At 45.0% G+C, this 13,697-nt stretch overlaps 1 protein-coding gene across 2 annotated transcripts in view; it reads left to right on the top strand.

Annotated features, from left to right (window-relative positions):
* Window positions 1-13,697, top strand: part of DOCK11 (dedicator of cytokinesis 11) — a 187,379-nt gene that overhangs the window by 141,940 nt on the left and 31,742 nt on the right. For both annotated transcript variants that reach the window (XM_047715225.1, XM_047715224.1), the window contains 3 exons: window positions 2,848-2,961; window positions 5,494-5,709; window positions 5,795-5,852. In XM_047715225.1, coding sequence (XP_047571181.1) covers window positions 2,848-2,961; window positions 5,494-5,709; window positions 5,795-5,852 — 388 coding nt within the window. The remainder of the gene's footprint in view (window positions 1-2,847; window positions 2,962-5,493; window positions 5,710-5,794; window positions 5,853-13,697) is intronic.

Here is a 13,697-nt window from a genome sequence, read left to right as displayed (position 1 = left end):
GATATTTTGGACAGAGTTGGGTTAAGTGAAATTTATTAATTTTCACCCGTGTCTTTTTACTTTTTGATGTGGCTATGGGACAATTTAAAATTGCCTATGGGGCTCACATCCTATTTCTGTTGGCCAGCCCTGCTCTAGAGCATAGAGGTCAAGAGCACAGGCTCTAGTTCAGGCTCCAGGAGTACCACTTACCAGGTGACCCTGAGCAGCTTCCATCGTCTCAACGCCTCAGCTTCTTCACATGCAGACTAGGGGCAAATATCTGTGTCTACGTCATCGGGGTTTCATGAGGATTAAAAGAAATGATTAAGTACCAGCCAAAATCTGTTAGATGGCACAGCTGGTTAGACAACTGGCTGTTACTGTAACAAGGAATTTAGCTTGTTTTTTCATGGTCCAGCATGCCCAGTTAGCGAAAACTGAGAGACGGCTCCAGGTTTGTGGCAAGCCTAAACTTTGGAATCAGACTTACCTGGGTTTAGTTTTTTTTAAAGATTTTATTTATTTATTGGGGGTGGAGAGAGAAAGCCCGAGCAGGGTGAGGGGCAGAGGGAGAAGCAGACTCCCCGCTGAGCAGGGAGCAGGACATGGGCCTCAGTCTCAGGACCCCAGGAGCATGACCTGAGCCAAAGGCAGACGCTTCACCAACTGAGCCATCCAGGCACCGCCACCCCCAACCCCTCACACCTGTGTTTAAATCCCAGTTCAGCTACGTACTTACTGTGTGGCCCTAGGCAAGGGACTCAGTCTGTCTTCAACTCTCTGCCTCACCTGTAAAACGAGGCAGGTGTGGTTCGCCCTGCAGGGTTACCGTGAGGGTCCAACAGAAAGTGTGTGTAGTGCTGGGCACCGTGCCTAGCATGTGTGTAAGGGACACTTAGCGCGTGGTAGTTGTCATTGTCTACATTTCTTTTGTTTGTTGGATGAAACTGCTCTGAGCCAAACCACAGATGGGCCTTCTTGACTCACTAGGCATCTTTGCCTTCTGGGAGATCCTTGGTCATATTTCCGACTTCTTCCCTGCCACAGTCTGTTCCATTGGAGTTGTTTGTTGGAGACTGGGTTAGAAATGGGAAAGCAGGGCCACCTGGGTGGCTTAGTCATTAAACGTCTGCCTTCAGCTCAGGTCATGATCCTGGGGTCCTGGGATCAGGTCCCCACATCAGGCTCCCTGCTCAGTAGGAAGCCTGCTTCTCCCTCTGCCACTCCCTCTGCTTGTGTTCGCTCTCTCGCTGTCTCTCTCTCTGTCAAATAGATAAAATCTTAAAAAAAAAAAAAAGAAATGGGGAAGCAACCATCAGTGGCTTTCTAGAAACATCATCGGGAATGGGAAAATCTGATAGGGGTAGATGCTTTCTATAAAATCTACTACATAGTTACTTTGGGATATGAGGGCCAGCATTACCTGTTGGGGCTTTTGCTGTTTGCTTTTATGAGGCGCCATTTAAAGACTGCCTTCCCCAAAAAACACTTGCACGGTAAACACGCCCGTATGCCTGAAATTCCCCATTAAGGTCCGTTCTTCGGGGTCAGAGCATCTGTTCTCTCAAGTCATTTATTGAAATATAAACGCATTAATAAATGTGAAGACTTCAAACCATCTCCGGCCCATAGTAAGTGCTCAAAAAAGGGCTAACTGGTCTTGTGATTAGGCTCTCTTTCACTCTCATAACCGCGCTATCAGGCAGGTATTATTATCCTCCCCATATGACGAATGAGAACCGTGAGGCACAGGAGGGTGAAATAACTTTCCCCGAGCCACACAATGAATCATCAATAAAGCCAAAAGCTGAATCTAAGGCAGTTTGACTCTAGAGCCTGTGCTCACAGCTCCCACCAAACCCTGCTTCCCGCAAGTGAGGATAAAGCCCCCGGCCATCAGCACTAGAGTGTGAATCACGTAGGCGATCATCCGAGGGAACCTGAGTTTCAGACCACCCCCTAAGGCCTTTACGTGTCCTGCCATCACAACTGGAGAGAGCAGAGTCAGAAACCAGGAAGGGAGCTGAGGGGCCGCCACTGGGAGTCCAGCACCCTGAAATCAACTAGCGAAAGGCACTGATAAACCACCCAAGAAAAATGTCATCTAGTCCCAGCTTTGCCATGGCAACGACCTAGCCGGCAGAGTCGAAGCAGAGACCCGGCCACCGTTGTCTCAGTTAATGATCTTGCAAACCGTTTTAGATCTAGCTGTGCTAAGAGTTGTGAACAGTCGTTCGCATCTAACCAAGAAAAGGCTGAATAAACTTTGCCCTTGGGACAAGTTGCTCTTCCTCTAGAAGAATTCAAACCCCTCGTGTAGGAAGAAAACAGATTACGATGGAATGGTGTAGCATTTTTATTTCTTTTTCTTTTTTTTCAAAGATTTTATTTATTTGACAGAAAGAGACACAGTGAGAGAGGGAACACAAGCAGGGGGAGAGGGAGAGGGAGAACCAGGCTCTCCAAAGAGCAGGGAGCCCGATGCGGGTCTCGATCCCAGGACTCCGGAATCATGGCCCGAGCCGAAGGCAGACACCTATCCAACTGAGCCACCCAAGTGCCCCTTTTCTTTTTCTTTTTACAAGACTTTATTTTATTTAAAAGATTTTATTTGACTGAGAACGTGAGAATACAAGCGGGGGGCAGGGGGAGAGCAGGAGCCCGATGTGGGGCTCAATCCCAGGAGCCTGGGATCCTGACTTGAGCCGAAGGCAGATGCTTAACCAACTGAGCCACCAGGGCACCCAGTGAGGCAATTTTAAAAAGGAACATTTCATACGTGTGCTTACGGGCTTCCACAATGATGGAAGTCAGCAGCATTTGTTCAAAAGACATTGGAAAAACCATGTGTGCTTCTTCCCACAGATCATAATCGCCGTGAGCCAGCTGATAGCCGATGTCGCGCTCAGCGGAGGGTCACGATTTCAGGAGTCTCTATTCATTATCAATAATTTTGCCAACAGTGACAGACCCATGAAGGTATGTTCTCACTCCAAGGAGTAAACTAGAACCACCTTCCAAGTCAGAAAAGTTCATACTGCTCTAGTTACGCTCTCATGGGATTCACAACTCTTGATAGTGTCGAGTGTATAAGACGTGGGCTTTGCCTTGTGTGGCCCCATCTCTCCAGCGCCCAGAACACGGCCTGGTACATAGAGCATCTTCAAAATCATCTGTCTGGCTGGAGAAATGACTATACTGTGTACACGTAGTTATTATAGCTAGTAGGATTGGAATTTTTTTCTGAGCTTGATTTTTTTTTTAAGATTTTATTTATTTGACAGACAGAGATCACAAGTAGGCAGAGAGACAGGCAGAGAGAGAGAGAGGAGGAAGCAGGCTCCCTGCCGAGCAGAGAGCCCGATGTGGGGCTCGATCCCAGGACCCTGGGATCATGTCCTGAGCCGAAGACAGAGGCTTCAACCCACTGAGCCACCCAGGTGCCCCCTGAGCTTGATTTCTAAACTCGCTTCTTTTTTTGAGAGTTATTATCATCTATGATTTTGGTTACTGGTGCACTGGGTTTCGGGAATCCTCTGTTCACTGACTACGGCTTGCCCTAGGTACATAGGCAAACCTTAGCCTAACCCTGTTGTTCTTCCATACCAGGTGGCTGAGGCCAAGCCCAAGACCCTGACCGCCATCCCTCTTTCTTACCTATAGATGCACAACCTCCAACATTGTTAAAAATGCATTTGTCTTGTTGCACAGAGGACAGGTCCTGATGTCCAGTGATGCATGTGTTCAAGGGAGGAAGAATCTTTTGCCAGTAGAAGGCTTTCCCTCCCAGAGGGATCAACCCCATTCTTGGGAAAGGTCATCCTCCAGGATAATTTAATGAAATTGTGTAAAAAAAAAAAATGGAAGAAAAAAAAAGCTCCCAGTCACAGCATACTTGATGTTTGGGACATGTAGAATCTATGTACCAAAGAAAAAAAAAATATTCCCATAAGAATGTTGCTTAGACTGAAAAAAAAAAAAAGTGCCAGTGCTTCTCAGGCTGGGAAAGTTTGCTTTTCAGCCAGTTTTACTGGTTCCCTGAGAGATCAGTGTATGCTCCAACTAATCCCACGAGCATAGAAACAGTTTTTGTCATTAAGGATCTTCTACCCTGAAATTTATTTTTGTTGGTCATTACCATTCTTAATTCTATGTTATATAAAAATTGGATTAGCATCTTTTTCAAAGTAAACAAGGTCCACTGTGGCTGACCTTGATAAGAACTCTTTGTCATGACTCATTTCTTAGTTTTATTCTCATAGGGCTGTCACCACCAATAAAGTCATCAAGGTATGCCTTTACCCCAGTAAATGAAATTGCTACTGGGGTTTAAGAAGGAGCTTTAATGTGAAACTAAGGATGTACTGTATGTTGGCTAATTGAATTTAAATAAAAGTTTAAAAAAAAAAAAGAAGGAACCTTACTAGCCATACTTACTATTTTTAAAGGGATTAAGAAAGCACTTTTAAGAACTGTTTCCTCCACATTTGGTTATATTCACCTTGGAAAGCTCCCTAACCCCTGTAACTTGTCCCTCACTCATCTTCTCTGAATCCTACCGATAATTGTGATCAGTCCACTGGTGTTAAGAGGAAGTGATAGTACTTTCTTAATAGTGGCCAGGATAAAGAGAAAACTAACTTAGGAGGTTTGGAGAACAAAACAACACTCCGAGAGAAGCTAGTAAATTCTTTAGAGAATGTCCTGTGATTCACAGCCTTTTAGTTGGAGAAGTGGAAATGTTTGCAGTATGGATTCTACCTGAGTGTATGTGGTAATCAGCGGACGGGATAGGTATGCTTGTCCATAAGGAAGAGTGGCTGAGATCACTAGCTCTGGGGCCAGGATGTCTGGGTGTCAATCCTGTCCCTGCCGCTTAACCAGCTGTGACACTTTGGCCAAACTATTTAACTGCGGTGTTCCTCCGTTTTCCTATTGGTTAAATGAATTACAACAGTACTTATTTCATAGGGTTGCTGGAAAAATAAAAGATGTAAGGCACTTAGACCGTTGCTTGATACATAGTAAGCTGTCCATTTTTAGTTACTCTTGTAACTAAAATTCCACGATAACGGCCAATAATTCCCATGGCCGTGGGATTTACGGAGGACTAACTAGAGTTCAGAGCCAGGTAGTCTGGCTCCAGAAGCCATGCTTTTATGTATTGTGAGTATACTGCCATCAAGGGTAGAGCCTTTAAAAAGAATTAGTTTAAAGCTCTTCAGGGATGCCTGGGTGGCTTAGTTGGTTAAGTGTCCGGCTCTTGATCTCAGCCCAGGTCTCGATCTCAGGGTCATGAGTTCAAGCCCTATGTTGGGCTCTATCCTGTGCTTGGAGCCTACTTTAAAATAAAATAAAATGTAAAGTAAAATAAAATACTCTTTAGACATGTAATATACCAAGAACTGTTCCAAGGAATATAAATCATGTTATTCCCAGGATTGGATGCCAAGGCTTAGAGCACATTAATAATGTTAATGAACATGTCTTTTTTGTTTGTTTTGAAATCAGGCAACTGCTTTTCCTGCAGAAGTCAAAGACTTGACCAAGAGAATCCGTACCGTTCTTATGGCCACTGCTCAAATGAAGGAGCATGAGAAAGATCCAGAAATGCTCATTGATCTCCAGTATAGCTTAGCCAAGTCCTATGCAAGCACCCCGGAGCTCAGGAAAACCTGGCTTGATAGCATGGCCAAGATTCACATAAAAAATGGAGATTTTTCAGAGGTGAGGACCTAAGACTTTGTCCTGAGCACAGTCCTGCAAAAGCCCTGGAACGCAGGCTGACTGTTCTTTTTTTGTCCTCTTTCAGGCAGCAATGTGTTATGTCCATGTGGCTGCTTTGGTTGCAGAGTTTCTTCATCGAAAAAGTAAGATATTTCTGTTCTCAGACACAGTGGAGGATTTCCCCTAGCGCGCGAGTTTTCATGCTTATAGCTTGTGACTAGGAATGTCGTGTCATTGAGCTCCGAAAACTATGTTCACCGTTAGCCCCATTCCATGTTAAACAGAAGTTGTTATAAAAGAAAACTGGACTGTTCATTTTGCCTTCCATTAAGAGCACAAGAATAAGTTCAATAGTACAGGGCCAGGCCTGCTTCCCAATGTTTATTTTTCCAAGATTGTCTCCCTGGAAGACTGCCACCAATTAAATTCTTCTCAGGGCTCATGAGAAGCTCTGGTTAATAGAGATCATCTGTTTTCTGCTCATCTGTCTCAGATTTACCAAAACCTGCCACAGGTGATATCTCTGTAGCTACCTCAGTGTACCAGTACTTTGGTATTAGAAGGGGCTCAGCACATCAGCAAGATGGCCCAATGAGATATACCTTGTTTGTATACACCCCCCCAACAATGTGGCATCTGTCCATGGACAAAAGTGCCTCTGGGAGCTGCGGAATCCAGCAGTGTGTGCCAAGGGACCTGGGGAGGAATCTCACCCACCCAAGCTTTAGGCAGCAAGCAGACGAACCTTGGTCCCCTAGTGGGCCCCAGCCCCTCCCAGCTGCGGTCTGAGAGCCCCTGGAGAACGCTGCCTTAGACAATCGTCCACAGATGAGAGAGGATGGTCCTTGGTGCATGTCCAGGGGTCCAGCTGAGAAGTTCTGGCATGCCTTTGGAGCTAAACAGATACAAGTTCAGATGCCTTGGGGAGGCTAAGAGGAACAGTTTGACTTGACTCATGTCCCACCTTCCTTAAGGTGGCTTGGCTCAGTGCCAAGAGAGACCTCCTTGCATATGATTTCTTCAGTGGGAAAAAGTGAGAGCCTATGAGTGGGCACCTGGCTTCCCCAGCAGTACAGGACCCGCCAAAGAGGCCCATTTCTTTCTCGCCCTGCCGGAGTCCTGGCTCATGAGCCGCATGACTGGGGGTAGGGAGAGGGAGGGAGTGTGCAGGTAGGATTCCTAGATGGCTTTTAAAAGACAGGAATCCTACTGGCTGCATTGCAGGCTCTATCCAGAAGCCTGCCAGCAAGGCACGAGGGATACTTAGCTCATGGATTCTCCCCCCGCCATCACCCCGTCTAGCCCACAGATACTCTCCACGCCTTGCACATCTAAAACACACACTCCTTTATCCTCTAGCTGGGTCCCTGGGCTTTCTCCCGATAGGTGGTGAGAGCCAGCTTTCACAGATGACCAGAAAGCCATCCAGAATCTGTGGGCCCCTTGGGGACCATGGACTTGAGCTTCAGCACCAGCCTTGAGAGAGCAAAAGGGAGCTGTTAGCACCCGGCCTGGTGTGTCGCATGAGGGAGAGAAGGCATACAAGCTTCAGAAATCTGCCACAAAGGGGAGCAAGGAGTGTGAAGCAAGGCTATCCATAGGAAGTCGGGGAAAGCCCCATGGAAGTTAATTCTCTCCCAGAGTCAGCCAGTAAAGGTGGTTGGAGATGACTGCTACTTCAGATGCAAGACTTGAGAGAACAGGAAAAACAAAGAAAACATGACACCAACAAAGGATCCCAACAATCTTCCAGTAACCCGTGCCAAAGACTTGGAGCTCTGCAGTTTACCTCCTCAAGAATTCAAAATAGCTGTGTTAAGGAAGCTTAATGAGCTACAATAAAACCGAAAGACAACTCAATAATGTCAAGAAAACCATACGAGAACAAAACAAGAAGTTAAATAGAAATTTCAAAGGAAATACAAATTCTGGCATTGAAGAATACAATGAATGAAGTGAAAAATGCAACAGAGAGCATTGCCGGCAGAAAGGATCAAGCAGAAGAACTAATCTGTGAAATAGAAACCAGGACCTTCAATGGGGCGCGCGGGTGGCTCAGCTGGTTAAGCATCTGACTCTTGGAGTAGGCTCTGGTCATGATCTCGGGTGCTGTGCTCAGTGGGTTGTTTGCTTGAGATTCTCTCTCCTTCTGCCTCTGCCCCTCCACCCTAAAATAAATAGATCTTTGAAAAAAACAAGAGAAGAAGAAGAAGCCAGGACCTTTACAACGATCTCATCAGAGAAGAACAAAGGACAAAAGAATGAGAAAGAGTGAAGAAGCTTCTGTGGATGATCTTGGGGACAGCATCAGAGGAAACAATCTGTGAATTCTTAGAGTCCAAGAAGGAGACAGAAAGCTTTTATTTCAAGAAATATTGGCTGAGAACGTCCCAAGTCTAGGGAGAGATTTGGACACCCATGTTCACGAGGTTCATAGATCCCCAAAAAACTCAACTTAAAGAGAGCTTCTCTAAAGACGTGTTTATAGTAAAACTGTCAAAAGACAAGGAATCCATGGGGCATCTGGGTGGCTCAGTCGGTTAAACGTCTGCCTTCCGCTCAGGTCACAATCCCGGGGTCCTGGGATCGAGCCCCACATTGGGCTCCCTGCTTGGCGGGAAGCCTGCTTCTCCCTCTCCCACTCACCTGCTTGTGTTCCCTCTCTCACTGTCTCTTGCTGTCTCTCGCTGTGTGTCAAATCAATCAATCAATCAATCAATCAATCTTTTTTTTTGTTTTAAAAGACAAGTAATCCTAACGCAGCAAGAGAAAGTAAGTTTGTAACTTACAAGGGAACCCCCCTAAGTCTATCAGTGGATTTTGCAGCAGAACCTTACAGGCAAGGGAGAGCGGGGTGATCCACTCAGAGCACTGAGAGAATAAAACTGCCAATCAAGAGTACTCTTTCCAGCAAAGTTGTCCTTCAGAAATGAAGGACGGATGAAGGTATTCCCAGCAAACAAAAGCTGAACAAGTTCATCGGTGCCAGACCTGCCTTGCAAGAAGTGCTGAAATGAAAAGATGCTAATTAGTGACGTGAAAACGTAGGAAGCGGGTCCGTATGAATGGGTAAAGATGTGGCACATATACACAGTAGAATGTTATTCAGCCACAAGAAGAAGGAAATCCTGCCAATTTGGGTGATACAAATGGACCTTGAAGGTGCTCTGCTAAGTGGAATGAGTCAGAAAGAGAAGGACAAACACCGTATGATCTTACTTTCATGTAGCATCTAAAAAGTTGAATTCACGGAAGCAGAGAGTGAAATGGTAGTTGCCAGGGGCTGGGGGGGTGGGTGGGGAAAACAGGAAGATGTTGGTCAGAGGGTAGAAACTTTCAGGTATAAGATGAATACATTCTGGAGATCTAATGCACAGCATAGTGATCGTAGTTAAAGAAACTGTATTATATACTTGATAGTTGCTGGGAGAGTGGATCTTAAATATTCTCATCTCCCCCCAAATGGTAAGTACTTGTGGGGTTAACACCGCTGTGGTAATCGTTTCGCAATATACACGTGTGAAATCAACACACACACCTTAAACTTACACAGTGTTAGGTATCAATTATGGCAGTAGAGCTGGAGGGGAGGTCGGGAGCGGGGCGGGCAAGACAGAAAGGGGGTCAGTGGTCCTGAAGGGCTTCGGGATCCAGCAGGTCTAATTCGAGACTCTGCCTGAAAGCTTCCCTTTCCAGAAACGATATTGCTGGCTACTACTGTAGAAACTACTCGAGCTAGGTTTAAAAATTGACCAGGTATGGATATTGCAAAGAAACCTTCCGCTATCTATCATAATGGCCAAGCTACTTCCTCTAAGGCAGTTGAATGAGTAACATGAGGGTAAAATGAAACCATCTTGTGGGAGTCCTGTCACTCTGCCTTGGTCTGTGAGAACACAGCCATGTTTATTTTGTTTTTTAACTCCAGGATTCCTACAGTTAACTACATGGCTTTCATTTTACATCTAAGGCTCAGTGTTCGATTGCCTCATATAATACCACCCATGTGGGGAGAACCTCTTTCTTTCTTTTTAAGATTTTATTTATTTGTCAGGGAGAGACGGAGAGCATGAGCAGGAGAAGGGGCAGAGAGAGAAGCAGATTCCCCGCTGAGCAAAGAGCCCGAGGTGGGGCTTGATCCCAGGACCCTGGGATCATGACCTGAGCCGAAGGCAGACGCTTACCCGACTGAGCCACCCAGACGTCCCGGGAGAACCTCTCTCTAAAATGAGTCTTCCCAAGCATGGTGTCATAACTGAAATGGAGATTCATTTTACTTACATTTTAAATGAACCCTTTGTTTGGTACCAAAATATTTTTTTAACAATCCATGTGTTTGAAATTGGCATACTCTGGTTTTCTCCTTTTTTTAGTACATAGGTGGTTTTAAAATGGAAAAATCTTACTTATCAAAAGAAGGCCCCGTTTGAGGGTTTGTTTGTTTGTTTTTTCCTACATCCCTGGTCTGCCCATGAAATTACAGCCAAAATAAATACTGAACTTGTACACCTGTAATTCCAAGTAAACTGGTAGGAGAACTCTATACACACTAATGCATTCTTAGGTGTGTTTTTCAGATAAGTGAGGTTAATATTACCTCCTCTTTTTATTAGAGAAATCACAATTAGAGTTTTATGTCTACTGAAAATGGTTAGAAATATTAAAATATTTCCCTAGAATTTGTTTCCACAAGTCCAAAGACCCTACAATCAAGCAGAAATCAAGGATTATTCCTCTCCATTATCAGTCCTTAATCTTTAACACTATAAGACTGGACAAAATAGTAAGTAAAAAAAAATAGAAATATTGCTGTGGTTTTTTTGAACATTGGCTTGAGGCAGCTAGCCTGAACACCAAATCGTGTGGCACGTTTCAGTAAGTGTAAATGGTGCTTAAAAACATTTTTTTTTACTTGAGTATAGTTGACACACAATGTCAAACTAGTTTCAGGTGTACAGCATAGTGATTTAACCCTCTGCGTTATGGTATGGTCACGAGTCCCATCTGTCCCCATACAATGCCATTACAATACCCTTGGCTATATTCCCCACGCTGTGCCTTTTATTCCTGTGACTTATGCATTCCATAACTGGGAGCCTGTATCTCCCATGCCCCTTCACCCATTTTTGCCCATCCCCCATTTAAATATTTACTTCTTAATCCCTTCGAGGTTTTTTTAGCTTACCCTTCCTAGAACTCAAGGGGCCCCTCTCCAAGTAGGGAAAAATGTTTAGCATTTTAAAGAAAACATAATGTTAAATTGAGGAGTTTACATTCTTATTTATTTACAGCTGCCATCTATTTTTAGACTTGGAAAATCCTACTTGTTAAACTAGCAAAGCTTATTCCAAAATGGGGACAGAGTAGTAAAATCCTCAGGGCTCCCCCTTACCCTTGGCTCTGGTCATTCCAATGATCCAGAACACCCTCTTTTGGTGATTAGCTGATTGAACTATGCTAGTTACAGCAATGTGGACTGCTAAAACACATTGTGAAAACACAATAGCAATGTGGACTGCTAAAACACATGTGAAAACACAACTTAGAAACTTAATCCATTAACCTGTTACCTGGTCTGAGAACTTCAGGATCTAGATAAGAGCTGGGTATTTACTGGGCAAATAAAAGCACAGTTGAGTGCAGAACTAAAAAAAAAAGTTTTATTAACACTTAAAGACAGACTTAGTTCAAAAATATAGTTGAGCAATTCTACAACCTTTGGTTTTTTACTGTTAAGTGTCCTTTGATAATAAAAACAAAAGGGAAGAAGAGTTAGAATGTATTTTAAATCTTTGACACACCTGGGTGCCTGGGCGGCTCAGTTGGTTAATCATCTGCCTTTGGCTTGGGTCCTGATCTCAGGGTTCTGGGATCGAGTCCCTCATCGGGTCCCTGCTCGGGGGGAATCTGCTTCTCCTTCCCCTGCTCCCCCTGCTTGTGCTCTCTCTCTGCCAAATAAATAAATAAAGTCTTTTTTAAAATAACAAATCTTTGAAATATTGATTGTAAAAATTTTGTTTTCTCCTTCTATGCCATTTCTCTTGAAGTCATTATAAAGCACTTCTAATCAAGATGAAATGAAATGCTACTGACCAGCTCACATATTGGCAACAGATGTTTTCCTGTTTAGAGTTTTTAAGGAAAAAAAAAAAAACCTAATTTGTCCCATTGGGTGGTTTCCTAAGCAAGCAAAGGCTTGGCCCCTTCCCCGCTGGGGCTGACACCAGAAGACCAGCAACGGCCATTTCTAGATCCTTTTTTTGTGTGTTTCAGGCCTGAACCGGAAGGGAAAGGGGAAGGAGATGTGCATTTCTCCCTGTCACACCCACCCCACTTCTCTCAGTCAGCCAAAGCTCTTGCTGTTCCTACCAGAGAGACCTTAAGGATTATCGTTCTCTTCCTTTTACCTGTTACCTCTAAGTGGTGATGATTACTGGGTGTCAGTTACTCTCACCCCCACGGATATAAAAGAAAACCAGGTCTAAATGTCCCCATTTCTGTTTTATCTGAGAACCCCCAACTATTCTAGATCTCCTTCTTTTAAGCTAGACCTCATGTACCTCTCCCTCTTCTCTTCCTGAGGGCAGGCACAACTGTTCTCCCCGCCACCCCGTGGGGCGGGGGGGGTCGGGGGAGATAAGAGTCAAGTCTCTGCATTCTTCCACCACCACTTGGCATCCAAGGTTCGACAAAGCTGCCGTCCTAGAGGGCTCCCCCAACAACCCAGAAAAAGGAATTTCCTTTCCCATCGAATCTGTTCTTTTCATTTCTTATAGGGTAATGTTGCTCCCTTTCTCAAGTCTTCCTACCCTGAATCTGGTAGCTTAAGTCCTGTAGGCTTTTTATTTCCTGATTCCTTGCCAATCACAGCCTTTCCCCTCTTTTGCCCTCCTTTCAGGACTTTCAACCTCTTACCCTTCTGACCAGCAGTCTTCCTTTATCAAGGGTTCTACTGCTTCCCCATCCTCCAAACTCCTCCCCACTTTTTTTTACCGCCACCCCACCCCGATCACTTGTGCTCAGGGTGGTGGTCTGTCCCTGGGCAGTCTGCATCTTGCTTTCCCTGGGACAACAGTCAGGAATAGAGCAGCGATAGCTGTGAAGGGCAAGGTCAGGAACCCAGGTCGTATGCCCCGGAAGATCCATAGCGGACTCTGGAAAATCACCTTCTGCAGTGCTACACGGAGCTGCGTGAGGTTCCTGAAGTACGCGCCTCCCTCTGTTGGGGTGTAGACACGGGTCACTTCTAGATTCAGTAACTCGCTTCATCTGAAAATCTTTCCAGCATTTTAAAGACCCTCACAACCAAAAGGGCCCTCTGATCACTGGACAGTTTGGTGGGTGCCAATAACTTAAGGAAACAAGGGGATATCGTCTCCTCTGGGTAGAGTTACGTCAGGCATAGGAGTCAAGCTAAACACACTTAGTGTGATAGTGAACTCGGAGGCTAGCAATCCGTAACAGCCGTCTTGTCACCAGATGCAGCAGACCACGAGCTGACAGGTCAACACCCACTTCGGAAAGTGGGTGTTGACCTGTTAGTTTCTGAGGGAAAAAAAACCAACCCATAATTTGCCCTCCTCCTACTTACAACTTATACCGGGAGACTCTCTCCCATGATGCTTTAGCCTCATCAGATCTCTGGTATAGGAGCGTGCCTCCTTTTGTCCTCCCCTAAATCACAGCATTCTAGAAGAATCCTAGATTTGGGAATCCCTTAATAAATTTTAGATCAGACAGGAATTTTTTCCCTGCCTACGGACCTAGCGGTCAGAGGCCTTCAGGGACTGATGCTTTTTTCTCTGTCAAGGACTACACTGTATCGCTTTGCTCAATTTTGGGGGCCCTCTTCCATCCTGCCTGGCTCTTGACTTCACCGAGGTGCTCAAACGGGACATTTTCTCCTCAATTTCAAAACGTTCTCCGGATGCACTACCCAAAGAATGGCTGAATCAGACCTGTTACTGGTCCCCAGCAAGATAAGGGGT

The sequence above is a fragment of the Lutra lutra genome, chromosome X (assembly GCF_902655055.1).
Source record: "Lutra lutra chromosome X, mLutLut1.2, whole genome shotgun sequence".
NCBI lineage: Eukaryota > Metazoa > Chordata > Mammalia > Carnivora > Mustelidae > Lutra > Lutra lutra.
This window is presented reverse-complemented; position numbering and strand designations above follow the sequence as displayed.